The sequence below is a fragment of the Haliotis cracherodii genome, unplaced genomic scaffold, assembly GCF_022045235.1.
Source record: "Haliotis cracherodii isolate W230 unplaced genomic scaffold, xgHalCrac1.p SCAF_4, whole genome shotgun sequence".
NCBI lineage: Eukaryota > Metazoa > Mollusca > Gastropoda > Lepetellida > Haliotidae > Haliotis > Haliotis cracherodii.
Genome location: NW_027266297.1, coordinates 55,792,884 through 55,815,569, shown reverse-complemented (window position 1 = coordinate 55,815,569; position 22,686 = coordinate 55,792,884). Strand labels below are relative to the sequence as shown.

General features: G+C 40.5%; 1 protein-coding gene across 1 annotated transcript; it reads left to right on the top strand.

Moving 5' to 3' along the window:
* Positions 1 to 262: 262 nt before the first annotated feature.
* On the top strand, positions 263 to 21,078 carry LOC139479896 (extracellular signal-regulated kinase 2-like). The gene is made up of 13 exons (XM_071262813.1): positions 263 to 368; positions 4,582 to 4,680; positions 7,581 to 7,701; positions 7,949 to 8,079; positions 8,870 to 9,036; positions 10,751 to 10,890; positions 11,395 to 11,452; positions 12,230 to 12,364; positions 12,791 to 12,896; positions 13,738 to 13,972; positions 14,725 to 14,831; positions 15,734 to 15,916; positions 17,638 to 21,078. Exons 1-13 carry the CDS (start codon positions 303 to 305, stop codon positions 17,824 to 17,826), a joined length of 1,737 nt encoding a protein of 578 aa, XP_071118914.1. The 5' UTR covers positions 263 to 302; the 3' UTR covers positions 17,827 to 21,078.
* The last annotated feature ends 1,608 nt before the right edge of the window (positions 21,079 to 22,686 follow it).

Genomic DNA, 22,686 nt, shown 5'->3' with positions numbered 1-22,686 from the left:
ACACATTTTGATGACGAGGCAAAATGTGTGTTGGACCTACTTACTTCACACTGTATTTCGTCGCCCAGAAAAATGCACATCTAAAGTACGATACAAGTTCATTTTTTAATATAACATCCGGGATGAAAGTATATGTTATTAATCATTTTTAATGAGATATCGGTGGTTTGTGCTATTTTGGTGCAGAAAATTAATGTTATGAAAGGACTATTTTTTGTACCTTCACCTCCTACTGTAATTTGTATCATGGCGACTTCCGGCATCCATGACTGTTGACGCTTCGACTCGGAATATTCGGAAATATGAATTCTGAAATAGAGCCTCACATCACAAAGAAGTATGAAATAAAGAAGAGGCTTGGAAAAGGGGTATGTAACGGGATAATTATTTTAATTGTGATTATAGCAATTTGGTGTACCATGTCTGATTTAACTATGTGTGTTATTTCAAAATTCAAGAGAGTCGATGTGTTCGTACTTGATCTTGCGATTGAGACCTTGGCGTTGCTTGAAACCACGGTCACTGATTAGAAACCGAGTCTGGACATCATGCCGAATTTTTAAAATCAAGTTGTCGTTCAATTTCTTAGCCGTCACAAAAAACATGTCTGCTGGAATGTCGTGGAGATTGGGATTGACCCAAGTTGAGGGGTCCAACCGTGAGACGGCCCAGAAATCGATGGCCTCTTCACTGACAGTGTAGACCAGCAATAACTTTCATTTAATTTCTGTCACCTGAGTCCTGATGACATATAAGGGGAAAAGATAACTACTAACTTCGAACGCACTGGCAATATATCTGTCATTGGCATTATGCCTTTGTGATCTGGCCAATGTCCCACTGATTTCCATATTAATCCAGATAGGTTTATCTGAGTAAAATTAATTTTCATGACTGCAACTTTTTTTTTCCTCTTCTGCCATCATATTTAAGTATGTTCATTAATTCTCTTCAAGGGCTCATGTCCGATTGGTGTAACCAATGAAACAATATTGGGGACCAGTAGTGCCCAAGAATTCACATGGGGGCTATTTGCTTCAGTTCTACTAGTAGGGTAGCAAAATGAATCTTATAGATCTGTCATAGATGCACAATTAATGATAAGTTACCCAGTTAGAAATATGTGATAAGTTGATGTATGTATCCGAGTGATGCCTGCTTCTTATAAAAACATGAATTATAACCGCAATAACGTGAGGTAACTGTAAACCAAACTTCCTCCAAAAGAACTAATACAGGGGTAGAAACTAACATGTTTAGTCTACTAGTCCTTACAATGATAACATATAGCAAACCCCTTACAAATGGCAAATGTCTACTCATCCTTATGATACCTTAACTATTGGGCATTTTGGCAAGGACTACAGGACCAGTGCCAATTTCTAACGCTGACTAATACCTGTTAAATAGCTAATCAAATGGATACAGGAGCCTACAGTCATTGATAGTATATATGGTTGTTTTTCCTGGTTTAGCATGTTTAGGGGTTGGTGGTATAACCACCTGGTTAAAGTGCTCACCCATCATGACGAAGACCCGGGTTCAATTCCCCACATGGGTACAGTGTGTGAAGCCCATTTCTCATGTCCCAATGCTGTGATATTGCTAAAAGTGGCATAAAATCTCACTCACTCACCCTGGGTTATCACTGGTTTATTTTGTACATTGTCACAAATGAACTTGACATCGTTTCTTTATCATAATCGGAGCACCTTTAGAATACAGTACCACAACTTCTCATGAGGAGGATATCTGACGTAGGTCACATGTCTCAAAGACAAGCAACCAGTTTTTGTGATAATGCATCAGGCGCGAACTTGTGACTTTCAGATGGTTAGCCCGATAGCTAACCAACTGAGCTAAGTTAACACTGTAAAACTGAACGGAATGGATCGAATAGGTGACGGACACTTACAAAGGTTACGGGTAGGCATGGGGTCTTGTGATTTTAGTCTACGGACGCTTACGAGTGATCCCGATGTCATTTGGCACACTTGTCCCATTCCGTCATCTACAAGTTACTGAGTGGTGAGGAATGAGCCGATATGTCGCAAACTGAAAACAGTTCCAGGTGTCAGACATCGAACTCGCAGGTACGCATGCATTACATGGTATTTATTCATTTGTTACATGATTTTGTGACATAAAAGTAAGGTAGGGAAAACTGTAAGGATAATGTGGATCACAGTAAGGAATGAGGGAGGAATAAGCACGTGTAGTGACGCCACAAGGGTGAGTCCGCTTTTGAATCATTACTGAATAAACACAACTGATGAATATGGCTTGTCTGAATTTCCAGGACAGTTTCCAGTAGCCAAAATATTCGACACTAAACCATTTCATCCTGCTTTCTCGACTTTTTTGTGTGATGAATATTTGGAGCCGCTATAGAATCTATGATAGCCACTAAACGGGTACCTAACCCTAATGATCATTAAGAGGTGATTTATCGTTAGGGGATCCAAGGGCTAAGGATAGAGTTCAGGGTACCCTCCCCTATCACGGGCGATGTGTTCAGTGTCATTATAATATACCTAATAAACTTCATCCCTGTGCATATAATGTAAATTAATGAATAGAAAAGAAAAATAATAATATGTATATTAGTTCCCTTGTATAATCGTTTAAGCCACTTGAATTAACATGATTAAGAAAAAAATGAAATAAAAAATATATTGAAAATAAAATTGCTTTCATAAACTAGCACTTTTTATAAAATGCCAGTGTGCCTGGGAACAAAATACTACAAAGGTCTAACTATTACTTTTAGTTACCATCCCTTCATTCAATTCTGTTACACAATTAAAGTGGAAACAGCAAGAATATAAGAAGCAACTGTACTTGCAAAACATCCCGTCTGTAAAGATTGTATTCCTGTTAATTTTATCATGTTTATGTATATATCAATGTTAAAATTTTCAGTCAATTACAATCCCATCTCAATATGTTCAAATAAGGCCACAGTAAAATTATTGTTAGATTTTCATCCAAATATTTTATTTTATTTAAGCAGTTAAAAGACTATTCAAGGTGTCAGCTTAGATTAACAGTTGACAGATATGATTCATTTATTCATGTTAAAGCCTGAATGTTAGTAGCAATACATATATTGTATTCCATCAAGTAGCAAAAGAATGGAACACACATGGTGACTTTCTCGTCTTGATGACATGGAATGATGTGAGTTGTGCATGGAGGAAAGTCTAATAATAAATTTATTGCGGCCTGACTGAGTTGCTGATTCACATTGTCAGGGGACCCAGGCTAATACCACTGGCAGCTGGTCCAGACTTGACGGAAAATTGATTGTTATCTCAAGAACATTGCTGTCTGCCGTGAAAAACAACATTCACTCATTTGAACAATATTTATTCACATCAGTCTTAGCTCTTCTAAGAAATGTTTAGATTTCAGTCACTCGTGCAATTTCACTTATTGATCGGGTGGTCGGGTAGCCTAGTGGTTAAAGCGTTCGCTCGTCACGCCGCAGACCCGGGATCGCTTCCCAACACGGATACAATGTCTGAAGCCCATTTCTGGTGTCCCTCAAAATGATATTGCTGGAATATTGCTAAAAGCGGCGTAAAACCATACTCACTCACTTGCGGCATGCTTGTGCTTAATGTCAAGTATATAAAACATAATACCCACGTGGTCAAGATACAGGTGCTAACATACTAAATCCATATGCGCATGTGTCATACATTAAAAATTATCCACATGTGACTTTAAAAATTAGATATTCATAAATATGATACATTAATGGTGCACAAATAAATTTACAACAGATAGTTTGAAGACACTGAAATATCGTTGAGGGTAACTTAAATTCAATGTGGTATACATCACAAATATTTGTGGTATGAACATATGTCAGCCGCTGTACATGTTGGATGTGTTATCAAGTAAGGGGATAGCCATGGTACTACTCCACTTTTCATCGATGTAATTTCTAATTTGTCAAGGTTTTTTAAGTAACAGTTATTTAATCATGAAAATGATTTTACCTACCAAAAATGGAAAAATAAAAAACCTGAAAAGACCAAAAAAGGTTCCCCAAAGGCAAACTTACCATGATTACAAGATCATCACACAGAATAAATGTAAGCAAAATGTTAAAAGTGCAACTCAGTGCAAGATAAAAAGGTCACAGTAGGTTGACAACGGGACAAGCTTATCTAACGTTGCACACTCAACAACATGTTTAGGTAACTTGTTGAAGGACGATAAATGTCTTTTTTATACCAAGGAATAAACAAAACCTGGCTATACATCATGTACAAGTTATGTGCATTTGTGAAGTAAATGGAATTTTATGCATAAATACCATGACTTCTGAAGTATCAAAGACACTCCAAATTTGGCAGATGCTTTGAGCAGATTGTAGTCATTTTTTATGGACTAGTCACAATTATTATGATCATTAGCCGAGCTTACTACACCAAAAGAATTTTTTTGACTTCAATTTTTTTCAATATTGTTAATTTCATTGAACAGACCAGGGTACACATTGACTTGGCTGTCATTTATGAAACGATTATATTTAAACACATATCATTTGTATGTTGTTTGTCATTGCAGGCATATGGCATCGTATGGAAGGCGATTGACCGTCGCACAGGGGAGGTGGTGGCGGTCAAGAAGATTTTCGATGCATTCAGGAACCAGACAGATGCTCAGGTACATAATGTATCAGTCTATCATTATACTGACAACCCGTGAAGATCCGGGTAGAGAATATGTCTTCAGCAACCCATGCTTGCTGTTAGAGGCAGCTATGCTTGTCGTAAGAGGCGACCAATGGGATCGAGTGGTCAGGCTCATTGACTTGTTTGATGTATGTCATCGTATCCCAATTGCGTAGATCGATGCTCGTGATGTCAATCACTGGATTGTCTGGTCCATACTTGATTATTTACAGACCACCGTCATATAGCTGGAATATTACTGAGTGCGGTGTTCATGGTGTTAAACATGTTAAAAACAAACAAACATTATATTGACACATGAACTTGATGTACACAACACTATGGCTGGGATCATACACCAACTGTGTGATCCAATATGTATCACAATACCCTGCTCATGACCCGATACGTATCATGGTACTTACATGTGCTCTTATCTGTGGTTATGTAAGCCATCTTTTTCATAGACAGGATGGTCAAATATCTGGTACAACAACGATTTACAGTTGGCAGTGTTAAATAACGTACAATGGATGAAAATATTTACGTTTTCTATTTTAATTTTCACTACTTATTAGTGTGACAATTATCAAAGCAAACAGTTAAGATGAGAATCGAAATTGTTTACTCTAACAATGTGCAACTGTGATCGATACTTGTATCGAGAAGTAAAAAAATCACGACTCACCAGTGTATCGTCCCATCACTACACAAGACTGATGTTAATATCATTCTGTTGATAGGCAAACATGAATCATTCTCTTGATACATGTATACTAGGGCAGGGACAAGTCCAAATTTACTACCCGGGTGCCCAACCCTATATTACCCGACCCTACCCAGGTACCCGCTGTAGGTCTCATGAGAAAGGTACAAAATGTCCGTTTTGGAAAAGTCTGCCCTAGCAAAATGTATTTAGATACACGTATAAAACAATCTGGTCATGCAAACACTGAAGTTTACTGAATAAAGTTTTTATCTTTATTCAAACCTATAAAAGTCAGAAGGAATGGGTGCAAAGTCAGAAAGAAATGGGAACATTAGTGAATTGTAGTGTAACCATAATTTTAGATAATTTTTGTGACTAACCATGGGTCCGGGTAGTCCTGTGGGTACCTGACCCGAGTTACCAATCCTAGCCCTAATGTACACATTCTGCTTATACTACATGACACTGCTTTATTTCATTGTGTTGATATAGACATGACACTAATGCCTCTATCCTGAGCATTCATGATCATGATGGTAGTGTTGTGTTAATGTCTGTTGTATGTGAACATAACACTGATCCTTTAGCCTGTTAGTGTATTGATACATGTGCATAACAGTCACACTGATGTAAATATCACTGTACTTTCTAGATATGCATTACATGGCCTACATAGTCCATATTTAAGAATAAACAAGCAAGGGCAGCCGTGTGTGGTTTATTCTCCCTGCAGTGTTTCATAATTGTACAATGAAGTGTACAATAAAACACTGTTTTATTGTACAATAAACAATGACCATAAGTGGTTTATTTCTTACATGAGATAACAATATTATGTACAGCCTCTTTAAGGATGTTGATAAAATGTACAAGCTTTAACATGTTTAACATGTTTAAAATATTTACTCATATTTAGATATTGATAACTCCTCTAGAATAGACAAGTCCATTTTATGAACAGGGGGGTTAAATTTTGACTTTCCTGCATATTCTCACAATTTTCACCTCAGTTATCTGTACCTTTTTTCCCAAAACCGATTGTCATTTTTCTCCCCCTTTTGGATGCAATCGTTCTGCCATTGCGTTTATCTATGGGGAACAACTCACTAGACACTTCAATCAAAGATATAATGTTGTCCAATTTACGTCATCAAGTTGCGAGCACATGTTCGAATCTCCAGAAATGACGTCATTGTAGAACAATGTTTTCTTGTGAAATAAACCATGTATGTTCTATATATTTCTTTGCGATTTATCGCATAACTATCTTATATCTTGGTGTTGATATACCTCGTCGGAACGTATTGATGCTATCTGATCTGACACACCACCTAAACATGATAAAGGATGTAATATTTTCTCCCCATGGGGATGCTGGGTAAGAATAGTTTTCCAGCAACATGAGAGGTGAATAAACAGACCTGGTGGTCATTCTCAGTGATTCGGTCAATTACATGTCATGGTATCCCCGATGGGGTGGGACGTTTCGCACAACACTGCACAACATCAATCACTTTTCGTCTGGTCCAGACTTAATCAATTACGTATAGACGTCATATAGCATGATATAGCTGGAATATTGCTGACTGTTGCATTAAACAACAATTGCACAAACTGTTAAGCGTTCCACTGAGGTCTGTTTCATTGTGTTGATATACATGACACCAGATCTATGTTATCAGTAGAGGACATAACGTGTATGCGAGACGGGTCTCCCGTCTCCCGTACAAGTGACCACCTGAGAGGTGTCACTCGTAAGCGTGACGGTCTGTCAGTGGACCATGGATTTCTGCATGTTGCACAAATATGTCTCTACAAGTGTTATTTCTGAAAATAATAAAACAAAATTACGTAGAGTCATTGATCATACTAGTTATGGTATGACATGAAAAAAAATGTCACAAGAAAAATAATAAACGGTCAATTTGGGAGAAAAATGTGCAAAAATTGAGCAAAATGTTCTGTTTTTGACAGCGATTTTCTCCTATGTACATATTTTTCAGAAACTAACATGTAATATTTTCTAAAAGCTTATTCATCGTAGAGTTACAAAATATATGAATTATTTCACGCACACCAACACACACCCGTTTGCCATCGCGTTTAAACATGTTTACTTTCTTTGGAACTGCGCGAACCGTCTCGTTATTGTGTTTGTCCTGACCTTGTCTTGTGTGTTACAGAGGACGTTCCGAGAGATCATGTTCCTCCAGGAGTTTGGGGACCATCCCAACATCATTAAGCTTCATAACGTCATCAAGGCAGAAAATGACAAGGATATCTATCTTGTCTTTGAATTCATGGGTCAGTAAATCATATTGTTTGAACTTCCTTTTTGTGGTTGTATGCCATGTATACAGTGACTTTGCATCTAGGAGAACATCTTAAAGTATTTGGTTGCATGCGGTGACTATGCACCTAGAAAAAACATCTTACACATGTTAAAGTAAGCAATTTTGCACCTAGCAGAATGTCTTAAATGATTTGGTTGTATGTGAAGGCCTAAAAGATAGTTGATTATATTAAAGTATTTGATTGTATTTCTTTTCAGAAACTGACCTTCACAATGTGATCAAGAGAGGCAACATTCTGAAGGATGTTCACAAACGGTACATCATGTACCAGCTGTTCAAGTCTACGAAGTATCTTCACTCAGGCAATGTGATCCATCGAGATCAGAAGGTAACAAATAGTTTAGTCATTCTGACACAACCTGTGTCAAGGTCATGGCCATATATGGCTCCTTGGTTTTAATGGGTCCCCACTACCTCATGCTTGTAAGAGGCTCAGTGACAAGTTTTGTGTCGTTGTCCCCTTATGGCATGGTTCCTTGTTCATGCTTCAGTCATTTGTTTGCCTGGTCTAGACTCCACTATCTAAAAGTCCCCGAAATAGTGCTAACTATAACGTGGTCCCTTATTATGTCATTGGTCACTGAAAACAGTTAACAGCCCTTCATATCTGAGCATTAAAGTTTCCAAATGTCAATAATTTTCAATTTAACTATAAGTTTGTTTGTTTGTTGTTTGACGCTGCACTCAGCAATATTCCTGCTATTTGACGACGGTCTGTAAATAATCAAGGTCAGACCGGACAATCCAGTGATTGACATCATGAGCATTGGTCTAAGTAATTTGGATATGATGACATATATTAACCAAGTCACGGAGCCTGACCACCCGATCTTACCCTCTTACGACAAGCATAAGCGTCTTTTACGACAAACATGGGCTGCTGAAGACCTATTCTAACCTGAATCTTCACAGGTCTGAATCATTAGTAATTAACTCACTTTGTAAAATTGGTCATGTACCAATAGGTCTTGGAAGCTGGGATTTTCATTCAAAGGCACTATTGCTTTGTTTGTTCATATTATTATCATGAATATGTGGCCCACACCAGCTGCACGCAGTAAAGTTGCATGTCCCTATTGTACCCCGTTGTTTGAGCATGTTGAGATTATCTTCTGCAGCCTTCCAACATTCTGCTGGACAGTGAGTGTGTGGTCAAGCTGTGTGACTTTGGTCTTGCACGGTCACTCACACAGATCGGCATGGATGAAACGGGGGACCCCAATCTGACAGAGTACGTGGCCACACGCTGGTACAGAGCCCCTGAGATCCTGCTTGCATCACACAGGTAAACCAACTGTTTTATCACCATGGTAACATGAAATGTGTCTTTTGCAGCTTACAAGATGTCGTGTTTTGTAAGTTTCTGATATACAGGTCCTGTAGTCACCTGTATTACCCTGTATCTCCTGTATGCCCCCTGTGTGTCTTCTGTATGACCCCTGTGTGTCTCCTGTATGTCCCTTGTATGTCTGCTGTATGACCCCTGTGTCTCCTGTATGACCCCTGTGTCTCCTGCATGACCCCTGTGTGTCTCCTGTATGACCCCTGTATGTCTGCTGTATGACCCCTGTGTCTCCTGTATGACCCATGTATGTCTCCTGTATGACCTGTGTATTTCACATGTATGCTTCCTATGTCCATGATATCACCAATATCATGTCCATGTTTCATGTATGTCTGCTCTATGACCTCTGTATGTCTCCTGTCTGACCCCTGTATGTCTGCTGTATGACCTGTGTATGTCTCCTGTATGTCTGCTGTATGACCTGTGTATGTCTCCTGTATGTCTGCTGTATGACCTGTGTATTTCACTTGTATGCTTCTAGATCCACGATGTCACCTTCTCTATGTCTGCTGTATGTCTCCTGTATGACCCCTATGTCTCATGTATGTCCCATGTATGTCTCATGTATTACCCCTATGTCTCCTGTGTGTCCCCTGTTTCTTGTATGACCCCTGTGTGTCTCCTGTATGACCTCTGTGTGTCTCCTGTATGACCCCTGTATGTCTCCTGTATGATTCCAGTATGTCTCTTGTGTGACCCCTGTATGTCTGCTGTATCACCCCTGTGTCTCCTGTATGTCCCCTGTATGACCCCTATGTCTCATGTATTATGTCCCCTGAATGTCTCCTGTATCACCCCTGTGTGTCTCCTGTATGTCCCCTGTATGACCCCTGTGTCTCATGTATGTCCCCTGAATGTCTCCTGTATGACCCCTATGTGTCTCCTGTATGATCCCTTTGTGACCCCTGTATGATCCCTGTATGTCTCCTGTATGACCCCTGTATGTCTCTTGTATGTCCCCTGTATGTCTCCAATATGACCCCTATGTCTCATGTATGTCCCCTGTTTCTGGTATGACCCCTGTATGTCTCCTGTATGTCCCCTGTATGACCCCTATGTCTCAGGTATGTCCCCTGAATGTCCCCTGTATGACCCCTGTGTGTCTCCTGTATGATCCCTGTGTGACCCCTGTATGATCCCTGTGTGACCCCTGTATGTCTCCTGTATCCCTGTATGTCACCTGTGTGACCCCTGTATGTCTGCTGTATGACCACCGTGTCTCCTGTATGTCACCTGTATGACCCCTATGTCTCCTGTGTGACCCCTGTATGTCTCCTGTGTGACCCCTGTATGTCTGCTGTATGACCCCTGTGTGTCTCCTGTATGTCTCCTGTATGACCTGTGTATGTCTCCTGTAAGACCCCTGTGTCTGCTGTATGACCCCTGTGTGTCTGCTGTATGACCCCTGTGTCTCATGTATGTCTCATGTATATCCTCTTTATATCCCCTGTATGACCCCTGTATGACCCCTGTATGTATGACCTGTGTATGTCTCCTGTAAGAACCCTGTATGTCCCCTGTATCTCCTGTATGACCCCTCTATGTCTCCTGTATGACCTGTGTATTTCACTTGTATGCTCCCTATGTCCATGATGTCACCTGTATTATGTCCATGTTTCCTGTATGCCTGCTGTATGTCTCCTGTATGTTTCAGGTACACCAAGGGTGTGGACATGTGGAGTCTGGGCTGTATCCTGGGGGAGATGTTGATCAACAAGCCTCTGTTTCCAGGGTCGTCCACCATCAACCAGATCGAGAGGATCATGGCCTCTATCCCTGCACCATCAAGGGGAGGTAAGTTGTGTTGCCAGACGTCAGCAAACTCCTTTATAATCCCTACTTATTCACATTTAAGTACTTATTGTATAATCAAAAGACACTTGTATACAACAAGGTTTTGAAAATATAGTTTCAACATGGGGACTGTAAACAAAAGCACGAGGGTACAAGTGGTCATGGCAAGCATTGACTACAAGCGGTCATTGAATTTGCTAAAAAGAATATCAGTGATCTATCATTTACCTTTACCAGATCACCATTTTTCTGCAACTTTCTGCATCTGACAAGGTGTTCATGGTTGTTGATTAGGATGTTTACATCACGTGACAGTCAAATGCTAGCAAGGTCAACAGGCCAAACTGACTACGGGTCACCTCATTGGGCTGTTTTCAGCAGAAATGTTTGATTGTGTTCAGAGTGCATGTACTTGTGTGACATTGATGACAGTGAGGCAGGAGTCCAGCCAGGAGGTGAGATACACATGCTGGTGTAGTAATGCTTCTCATGTTATCCTTCCAGACATCGAGAGCATCAAGTCCGCCTACGGGTCGTCTGTGTTAGAGAAAGCTGCTATGAGGTGAGGCTACACTTAGTTCTGGGAATATAACACTGTGTCTCAGATCTCAAACAATTTTCCTGCTTTTAGCATCCTTTAGATTTTTCTGGATGAAGTAATCCTGATTTGAACTAGTCAAGATTTTGAGATTCTGACATTTCGCGTGAAACTATTTTGCACAATCTTCTTGAAGATTTTGTGAACAGCATATCCATTCGGACACTGTTGTCTTTGGATCCTAGCTGATAGGCCTGGGTTAGAATTGGTCTTCAGCAGCCCGTGCTTGTCATAAGATGCAACTAACAGGATCAGATGGACAGGCTCACTGACTTGGTTGATGCATGTAATCATATTCCTATTGCATGTATCGATGTTCATGATGTCAATCACTGGATTATGTAGTCCAGACTCGATTATTTACACACACCCATCCTATAGCTGGAATATTGAGTGTGGTGTTCAACATCAAACAAGTCAGACAAATAGTTGATAGGTGCTCAGTTTCTTTACGCTATAGGAACATACCTAGATCCAAGATAATCAAATGTTCTGTTTATTCATCCTGAGGAAGATATGTTCAGTGTCCTATTAGATCCTAAATGGATGGTCTCATAGGGCCTCAGTGATCAGCCATAATTTGTTGTGCAGAGTTGTGTCCCTTGGGTCTGTCTCAAAAGTGCACAGTTAATCACTCGATAAACAAACTCCGCAAATCATTGGCAGATACTGTTTAAGCTTCCTAGATGTCTGCAGTTTTGTATTCTGTAATTAACTATTTCTGTGTTGCCATGGTTGCAGACCAAAAAGGAGGCTAGAGGACATGTTGCCAGAAAGCCCGCCAGAGGCCATTGACCTTGTGCGTCGCCTCTTGCACTTCAACCCCGACAAGCGCATCACAGCAGATGAAGCAGTCCGCCACCCATATGTAGAAAGGTGTGTTTACAGATATATTGTATGGAAAATCCAGGACCCACTTGCACTTCAGAGGATCGTAACTCCCATACTCTAACTTAGACTTAAGATAGTTGTAGAACTAAGATCGCATTGTGCAAGTGGGCCCAGGTCAGTAGGTGGAAACAAATATTTGGCATTTTTTTATCAGAAACTTATCTAAATATGTTATCATGTATGTAGTGATACTTACACATGTACCATCATTTAACCTATCACCAGTGATCACAATCTTTTGTCTTGCAGTTTATGTTTGACTTGTATGCACAAATAGTTTTGGTTTGCATTTGGGAGAATTTTCATAATCACCTTTTATTTGGGATGTCGGGGTATGTCTCAAAACTTAAAAATTAATTATTTGTATATGGACCCTTTGAACTGCCTCTAATTGTTTGCCTTGCATCCTAGATTTCACAACACGTCAGAAGAGCTGTCGCTGAGTTATGATGTGGTCCCTCCACTCAGTGATGATGTCCAGCGCTCCGTAGATGAATATCGGAGTATGCTGTATGAGGTGAGGAGTGGGCTCTGGGACCTAGCACTATTGCTAAATGCTTCTGGACTTCATGAAAGGCGACCATGCTTGCCGTAAGAGGCGACTAACGGGATCGGGTGGTCAGGTTCGCTGACTTGGTTGATGCATGTCAACAAATGCTAATTTTGTGGATCGATGCTCATGATATCAATCACTGGATTGTATGGTCCAGACTCGATTATCATCATATAGCTGGACTATTGCTGAGTGCTGCGTTAAGCAACAAACAAACCAAGCAAACAAATCATATACCCCATCGGTGTGGGATGTTTGTCTAAATGTGAATTACTGGTCAGTCTGACCCAGACTCGATTATTTACTTGCTGCCTTGATATAGCTGAAATATTGCTGACTGGGGCTGCAATGTTAAAATAACAAACAAACAAAAGGAACAGTACGCAGTGTTTAGAGTCTGACATGGTCTAGGAAAACATTCAGTCCATGTCAATATAATATGATACAAATTGCCATCATTACAGGGGGCACAGATGCCACTGTTATCTTGGGCACCGCAATTCGCTGTGCAGAGTTGTGTCTCTCGTGCACAAAAGAAACCTATGATTGTGGGTTCGAATCCCAGTTCGCCCCGATTATGTTTCTAGGTTTGTCAGCACCCTACCTATGCTCATGCTCGTGGGTTTAACCAAAGGTGCAAATTGCTGAGACCTGCATCATTTCATGCTTTTCTCCCACATTAAGCTGAGACACCAAGATAAAACTGCAATACTGTTCAAAGCATTGCTAAACAGGGAATTTTCCAACCCAAGAAATGTGTTCAATTCTTATACAATTTTGAGACATCACGTCCTGGCCATTGTAGATGATCATGCAAAAGAAAGCAGAACGTCGTCGACGCCGACGGGAAGAGTCACGGAGTGCGCAGCAGAGACAACTGCAGCAGCAGCAACAAACATTGATGGCCGCCGGAGACTCCAGCAGCAACCTCTCCCCTCCCCACCAGGATCACGCTATGAAGGAAAACGTGTCAGGCCCCTCCCCCAAGTCTGCATCCAGGGGAGGCCTCGTTGACAACCGCCACCACTCCTCCTTCACAAGTAAGTATCCCCAGTCTTCACCAAATAAAGCAATGCCTCCTATATCCTCCTACGGTAGAACATGGATATATCAAACTACAAGGGACCAGAGAAATCAGTTTGTTATATCCGTTGTTCGTTATATATGTTTTCGTCTCAGAAACGTCCACCATCTTGGATAAAACAAAACACAATACCGTATTCGACGTAATAAGCGCCCCGCTCTAATAAGCGCCCACGACGATATTTGCTAATATATTTTCTATTGAACAATCCCAATTAGCACCCCTTCCTATTGATCAATGTACACAAGACGTATTTATTCGTGTATAATACGCACTCGCCCGCTTTTTCTAATTTTGAGAGAGCTCTGGGCGCTTATTACGTCGAATACGGTACATGTAATTGCAGCATTGACTTGTTTCAGTGACACTTGACACTGAGTGAGATTTCTTAGTTCACTATACACGTCACTAATTATTGGTAGATGGGCTTGCTGGTGATCAGATATCAGTTCGCTGTATCTGTTAGTTCGCTGTAGAGAGTGCGTTATATGCGTAAATTTTATATGATATCATATAGGATATAAATCAGGGATTTTTTAAGAGTTTGTTGTAACCGTTTGTTCGCTATATCCATGTTCATTATATTCGTGTTCTACTGTCTATGCACACAGCATTCCAATTGTAGAATAGTTTGTTTCCTTTTCATTTTGTCAATTTTGTATCTGTTTTGATACTGATGTCTTTACTGATGTCAAATTGCCTTTACAGATGTCGCATTTGGTCGAACAACAACCCATGAAGCTCAGCAGAAGGCCCTGATGAGGCAACGTAGTCTGGACTACCTAAATGGGCAGCAACACTCGCTCGCCTCCAATGTAAGTCCCACCTTTCTCTCTCAAACACAGTCACTAATATAAGCCTCCTGTCCCCTCTAATCTCCAGTGTAGGCTGGGGGGTTGGGTAGCCTAGTGGTTATAGCATTTGCTCGTCGCGCTGAAGACCCGGTTTCAAAACCTGACATGGGTACAATGTGCGAAGCCCATTTCTGGTGTCCCCTGCCGTGATGTTGCTGGAATATTGCTAAAAGCGGCATAAAACCATACTCAATCAATCAATCAATCCAGTGTAGGTACTTACTCACTCCCAACCAATTTAGGTCCTCTCTCACTCTCTCACTCACTCACTCACTCACTCACTCACTCACTCACTCACTCACTCACTCACTCACTCACTCACTCACTCACTCACTCACTCACTCACTCACTCACTCACTCACTCACTCACTCTCTAACCACCAACTTAGTCCCTCTCTCTCAAGCGCCACAGGCATAGGTCCTCTGTTTGTAAGGTTTTAAATAGTTGGTGGGAAATAATTAAGAAATTTAACCATGTTTGGAAACGGTTCAAAATTTTTATGTCATTTTGGGGGTAGGGGTGCATCCAACAAATATTTCCAGGAGATTTACACTTCAGGTCAATACATAACAGCTTTAATCATCATTTTACTATGAAAGTGAACAGAATCAAAGTCACTGGTAAAACAAGGTGAAATTCTAGAAAAATCAGGCCAGTTCAAAAATCCCTTCCTTTGTGTTGGGGTTGGTGAAACTTCTTATGCACTGGTCCTATCATTTGTGTGTTTTCCTTTCTGAAAAAGTAAACATTTTCAGAGTAACATTTTAGGGTTCCTAAGGATGTGTTACCTGAAATAATTTGTTTATAAACGATAAAGCCTAAGGCAAAGATTGGAGTTATATTAATTATGATGTTTGTACAGGACCCATATCCTCCAATCCAGCAAAACCAGAAGAACCGCCAAGCATCAGCCCCAGCAGTGACCCGGGGTCAAGGCCGCCCAATATCTGGTGCCTACAGAAACCCTGTGATAACCCGGGGTGGGGATGAGCGTCAGGGGAGTGGGGGTGGCGGTGGTGGTTTGACCGTCACAAGCTCACGAATGGTAAGAATTTGTTCTATTTTGTCAAGTCGTAAATGTAGGAAAGCAAATCATCAATTTATGATTGAATCAAAAATTGTTATATCTTACTTTATCCTGTTTACAAGAAATTGAGGAGTAAGTTAGCTTGGCTTTAACTGTGTAGTGTGACATCCATTTCCCATGCCAGATTGGACCTGATTATGACACAGTTGAACCAATCAACTCAACTCGAAAGGGTGCACAGGAATCACGCACGTTGAGACGCCCAACGCTAACACCGTATTCGTGCGTGCGTGATTCCCGTGCAACCTTTTCGAGTTGAATTGATTGGTTCAACTGTGTCATATGGCCGCAGGGGTAGCATTATGCAGATGGCTGTTTCAATGAATGCTCGTTCCACCCGTGACGAAGAGGTCTGGTTGTTGATGAAATATAGTTATAGCTAAATAGACAGATTTTTTATTCATGCACTGATTGTCTTTAAATTTAATATCCAGTTATGTATGACTGTTTAATAATCTCATACCAACTTTGACAGGAGTAGGTCCGATAGTTTTTCAGATATTGTAGTAAACGTCAGTACCTTGAATTACCTTCCAGACTATACAATGTGTGAAGCCAAGTGCTAGAATGTTCAGTGCTGAAACTTAAGGGGTCCTGAGGTTCTTTAGGTCTTCTCCTAAGGCATTTGAATCTGGGGACACACTTGATGTTAACCCTTTCACATAGGGATAACTACAGTTTGATTTTTATGTTTAATTTCGATCACATTAAAAGCAACTCTCTTACAGAAATAAAGCTTGAAACTTGAGAATCAGCAAGTGAATAGTGGAACTGTTTCCTTCTCTCTGTCAACAAAACCATATTGATGTATTCAAGTGTTGGCTGGATGCTTATATGATTCTTCAATACAACAAATTCTATTCCAAACTCAAAATGGCTGCCACAAGAATGTGTTGAATGAGCTGATTGTTGATTGAATCACCCCTAAAATATTACAACATCTCTGGTAAATGTTGTGTACAGATTTGTATTTTGAATGATTCTTTTTTGCCAATTGAATGATGATGGCATCTATTTATCAAACGATTACTTTGAAGTTTCTTTCCTGCAGTCTACTGAAATTGTGGAATCAATGGACATTCTTTGAATTGGAATTTAAGATTAAGTTTTAGATTGTTATTTTTGTGAAAAGGGAATTAAGCAGGTATCATAAATCAATATGTTATCAAAATAATACATAATAGATGAAAGCCAATGCTCACCTCATTTATCATAACTTTTGCAAGGATTCAAGATGAAATTCTGAGCTAAGTGAGAGATAGGGGCAATGGAAACAAATGATGATGGTGAATGGATCTAGTATATTTATCAAACTTGAATGCAGATGTAATACATTTGAGTATCAAGGCTGTTGGCATCATAAAAATGTTGTTATTTTCAAAAGGGAGCCATGAAACCCAGTGACCCCACCACACCCCACACACACACCCCACACACACCCACAAACCCCTCCACCCCACAATCCCCTGGATCTGCCACCCACTGTGATCATACTTTAATAACTTTGTCTTAAGGCTCGGTGACTAAGTTGCTTGTACACTCAGTTGCTCATAATATTAATCACTGGTTTGTATGGTCCAGACTCAATTATTTACAGGTCCACATCATATAGGTAAAACATTTCTGATTGTTGCATTAAACAACAAACAACAAACTGATCTATCTGACTTTGTACCCAGGTCCCCGGACAGCGCCCCTCATCAGCATCCAACCCCCGTCCCAAGCCTGTGTATGGACGCAAGCAGTTCAGTAATGCCGTCAATAACCCATCTACAGGAGCACACAAAGCTAGCTTCGGCAGTTACACACAGTCATTCGGAACCATAAGTGCCAGTGGGCTGGCAGCCATTCAGAGTAAAAAGACTTGAGTGTCTGACACGCTGTGTGTACATAGATGGAGCCAGCAGGGAGCCAGTGATGGAGTCAGTGAGGGAGCAAGCAGGCAAAGGAGTCGACTCAGACTGCAACCTTTGTACATAGGAAGATCATCATGTTCACTGTGTGTTGTTCAGCAGAGCACCATCTGAAGCGCAGTGATGCCAGGATATCACTTGTATTTGTACATAATGCGGGGAGGCAAGGGGACACCTACTGTCATGTGTGTGACTATTTACACTGAAACCTGACCAAACCTCAGTTACACGTCTGACCAGAGACCTGGCTGTGATCTAAAATTGGTTCTATTGCCAAGGAATTGGTTCGATTGCCAGGGAACCTTTTTAAACGCATCATTCCTTTCGAAAGCATACCATGAAATACATGTTTTTATTTATTCATTGATTCATTTGGTGTTGAGTTGTTTTTAGTCTTATTAAGTTTTAAGTAAGGTTCGCTGTTTTACAAGGAATAGTGACGTCCTGATTCCTAGATATCTGCAGGGATGTCACCCTGTCGCCAGTCATCATCTGCATGTGTCACCAACAAGGGCACCACCAGTCACTGTCAGCATGTGACCAACCGTTGCAACATTCACAGTCACTGACTAAAATATTTATTCCTGTGTTGCATTTGAGTCTGATTACATTCCAGCTGTACAGATGATGCTAGTGTCCTGGACATGTGCTCGTATGTCTGTGTATTGCATGTGTTGGACCACAAGCCAATAATTTGTCTTCGCTGGTGTGAGACAAGGCTTAGGAACAGTATTACTATTGTCTTTACTTTTATTAACATCTCTCAGGCCGAAAGGCTGAGGGAAGGTATATGGAAGCACATGATCACAAATTCTGTATATATAATGTATTTTGTGGCTGTGCCCTGTATGTGAATTTAATGGCACGTGCCCACAAAGTACTGTATGTATAATGTATTATATGGCAGTGCCCTGTTTGTCAATGTAATGGCATATGCCCACAAAGCTCTGTGTATATAATGTATTTTGTAGCAGGTGCCCCATATGTGAATCTAATGTAACCTGCCCACAAAGCCCTGTGTATGTCATTGCATGGGCCCACAATGATCTGTTTATGTAGTATCACAAAAAGCACACATCTATCGGCCAAACGAGTAAACACATGATTATATGTGTGTTGTGTGTCAAGTTAGCGGTACCTGCAACACCTCAACAACCTTCTTGAGGGCACGGGATGCTCAGTTGTCTAAGGCACCATAATTTGCTGTGCAGAGTTACGTCCCTTTGGCTCGCCAGAAATCTATAATAGTGGGTTCGGATCCTCGTTTGCCCTGATTATGTTTCTAGGTTTGTCATCATCATACCTGCGGTCGAGGATTTTAACAAAGTGGTAAACGTCTGATACCTACATCACTTCAGGCTTTCCTCTCACATGAGCTGACATCTGGTGATATAACTGAAATACTGTAAGCAGCGTTAAATCCAACAAGCTCACCCATTCTACAGTTATGTCATAACATGGCTGAACAGGCTGTAGGATAGTCATGTAGTGTCCAAATGCTCCTGGGGACTATTGGTCTTAAGCACAGAAGGTGACAGTCATTCGTCCGATACAGAAAAGGAAGGCAACTTATCCAACAGCATTTTTAATTTTCCAAAAAACTTAAGCATGTACCACTTTTTTTTATGTATACTTCAACTGGACGACCACATCTGGCTGTGTTGCATCGCCATATAGTATTTATGATGATGTTCATGGTAGTGAATCCAATAGAACCTGGGTAGCTGCTAGTTCAGTTTATTCAAATCAACATTGCATTGGTGAAATAGAAGAGCAAGAACATATGGAGCAAGTTTGTTTCAATAGTATGTGTCTGGCTGTTAGGCATTGTGAAGTGGTCAAATGTTTAACTGAAAGAAACAAACTTATGGATGCCAGGGAATTGACTGTGGTGAAAAGTTCAGCAAGTTAAGAGCAAGAACATATGGGGAAGGCTACCAGTAAAGGGCCACCTGGTCGGTATTGACTGGATTCATAATCTACATTGTCATCCCTCCAAAATATCCAAAATAATGAACTGAATAGCTTTGAAACAGATGATGTACTGCCTTGTCAATTAATTGTTTTTTCACTCATAGAGCACACACAAAAATTAAGTGTTCAATTAATAACTCTTAAATGGTGATCAACCATGTGGTCCCTTTGCTAGTAGCCTTCTCTATATGGATAAAGTTGTTTACAATTGTGTCTGGCTGTTAGGCATTGTGAAGTTGATAGAATGTTTAAAGGAAAGAAATGAAATTTGGGATGCCAGGCGGTTGTAGAGTATTTTTATGCCATTAGTTAGCATTGATGTAGTATATCACTTGTCAGTGGATAATATACAGTATAATGCTACCAGACATCGTTAGGCTGCTTCATGTAGAGACATTCACAAAGTATTACGGCAGGACAAGTAGGTGGGACATTCCAAAGAGAAGGGTGAGCTGCAGTACCTAGGTACTATTTGTTCACATATGTATGAAGTGTTTGTTATGTGTGTTCTGTGTGTGCATCACTGTCCTGGCAATGGTTTGTGTAACCGGTGACTTTCATGTAACTGCAGCCAGTGACTCTCGTGTTACTGCAACCGTTGACTTCACTGGTCCATTGACATCACTGGTCAATTGACACTGGAGTAGCAGTGACGTCCAACATTGATGTCATGGTGACCATTGATGTAGTAGTTGATGTTACCATTGACATCACTGATTGCTGTTGCTGTTACCATTGACATCACTGGTTGCTGTTGCTGTTACCATTGACATCACTGGTTGCTGTTGCTGTTACCATTGACATCACTGGTTGCTGTTGCTGTTACCATTGACATCCTGGTCCATTGGCATCGGAGTAGCAGTGACCTCCAACATTGATGTCACTGCCCATTGATGTAGTTGCTGCTACCATTGACATCACTGGTCAATTCACACTGGGTAGCTGTGAACACTGACATTGCTGTCATTGTGACCATTGACAATGCTATTACTGTTACTAATGACCATGTATTCTATGACTTGCTGTCAATATTTACACTCAAATCCTTCACTGATAGTGTTTTCTGTCAGAACTGGGTGCAGGTTGTCCGAGCCATGTGTTTTTGTGTATGACTGTGATAGATACCGTCCACTTTTTCACCATATATAATATATACATTTTTTGTTAAACATTTTAGTTGCATTACATTGTAAGATTACGATTCACATTTACCATCAGTACATGTTATTTATGATCTGGTCTCATCAAGAAATAAAATAATCAAAGCTGAATGGTGTTTATCCTAATGTCCATGTGTGCTCATCCCTGGGTTGGTTTTAACCAACGTCTGTGTAATGATTTCCTTCACAAAAATAGCTGAAAATATGTATTCATATTCTTGATTCATGTCACAGGTGACAAACATCTGAATTACTGCTGCGGAACATGTTAGTTAAAAATACAAGTTTAATTCCACCCTCTGCTTTTCCGACTGCCTCCCTGGAGGGTCTGAAGGAGGAGTGGGAAGTAATTGAATCGATCCCCTGCCCACCTCATACCAAAAGTCTGGTGGTATCTCCGAGGATAACCCTATAAAACCTAGACTGAACTAGTACAAGCCACCATGTTGCAGGCATGTTGCCTAAAACAGTTAAATACCTTTAGGAGGATGTTAACAATAAACTAAACAAAACATTTTCCATTTTCAAGTGTTTATGGACCGTATCATATAGTCACGACAACAGGTGTTTGCAAAGGTGAGCATATCCTGCTTCACCCATCACAAATAAATGCAAATCAAGTCAAGTGTTCACATGAACAAACACGGGAACTGTGGTACAAAGTCACCTTAACTCTTGTCATGTGACAATTATTACATCCACCTGTAAAAAATGTATTTTCATTGCATACATTCTAAAGTGCTTTATGCGACGTTAAGTCAAATTTACCCCATTTACAAACAGTATATGTTCGTGAGGTAATTTTTAATTATGGTATGTTCTTCAAAAAGACCTTATACAGTGGTATAAACAAGCCAAAATACGCAACTGCGTCATATAAAGTGTAAATTTTATGTTATTGAAAATAACGTAATGTCTTATCATAACAAATTAAGTGACATAACCGATATCTGGTAACGGGAGACAGCGACTCGCCCTTAAAGAAGGATGTGTAACAACTCAAATAAGTGTCAAAATCGAACGTGACCACCATTTGCGTTGATCAAGGCGAGGCAGCGGCAGGGCTAGTCTGTCTTACAGACCCTGATACAAATATATCAAACACAGCCCATGCAAGTCTATAATGTTTGTTTGGCAGTCTAGATTTCTGCAGTATCAGGTCTTGGCTCCTTTTCATTATTTTTTTAAAATATAATTTTACAACTGTTTTTTTCTGTTCCATATGTTCATTTCAGAGACTAGATGTTAGTCTACGGCAGGGCATTGAACACAGCCGAGAGCATGTTGTTACAAATGTCAAACAAAGATTGGCCCAACTGTCCTAGCGTTACCGACTGGTTCTGGTCCTGTTGTACGCGTCGGCCATCTCTTCCCAAACATGTTACCACGGGGAATACCGTTATACTTCCACCCCCTGAACTGACGACGTTCAGTCTCACAAGAGTAGCAAAATAATTCTCCTGGACTCCTTGCACGTCCTTCAGAGCTGTCTATATGAAACCTTGACTTGTCTGTGAACAGCATATTATCCCAGTCTTGTCTTCTGTACCTCGGATGCTGTCCATACCAAGCTACGTGTGCCTGGCGCGGAAGCGAAATTGTGCGTATCGCTGGACGTCGGGGCCGGATGTTGTGCTCGCTCGGTTCTGCCACTAATTGGTCTCAACCTAGGAAATGTCCG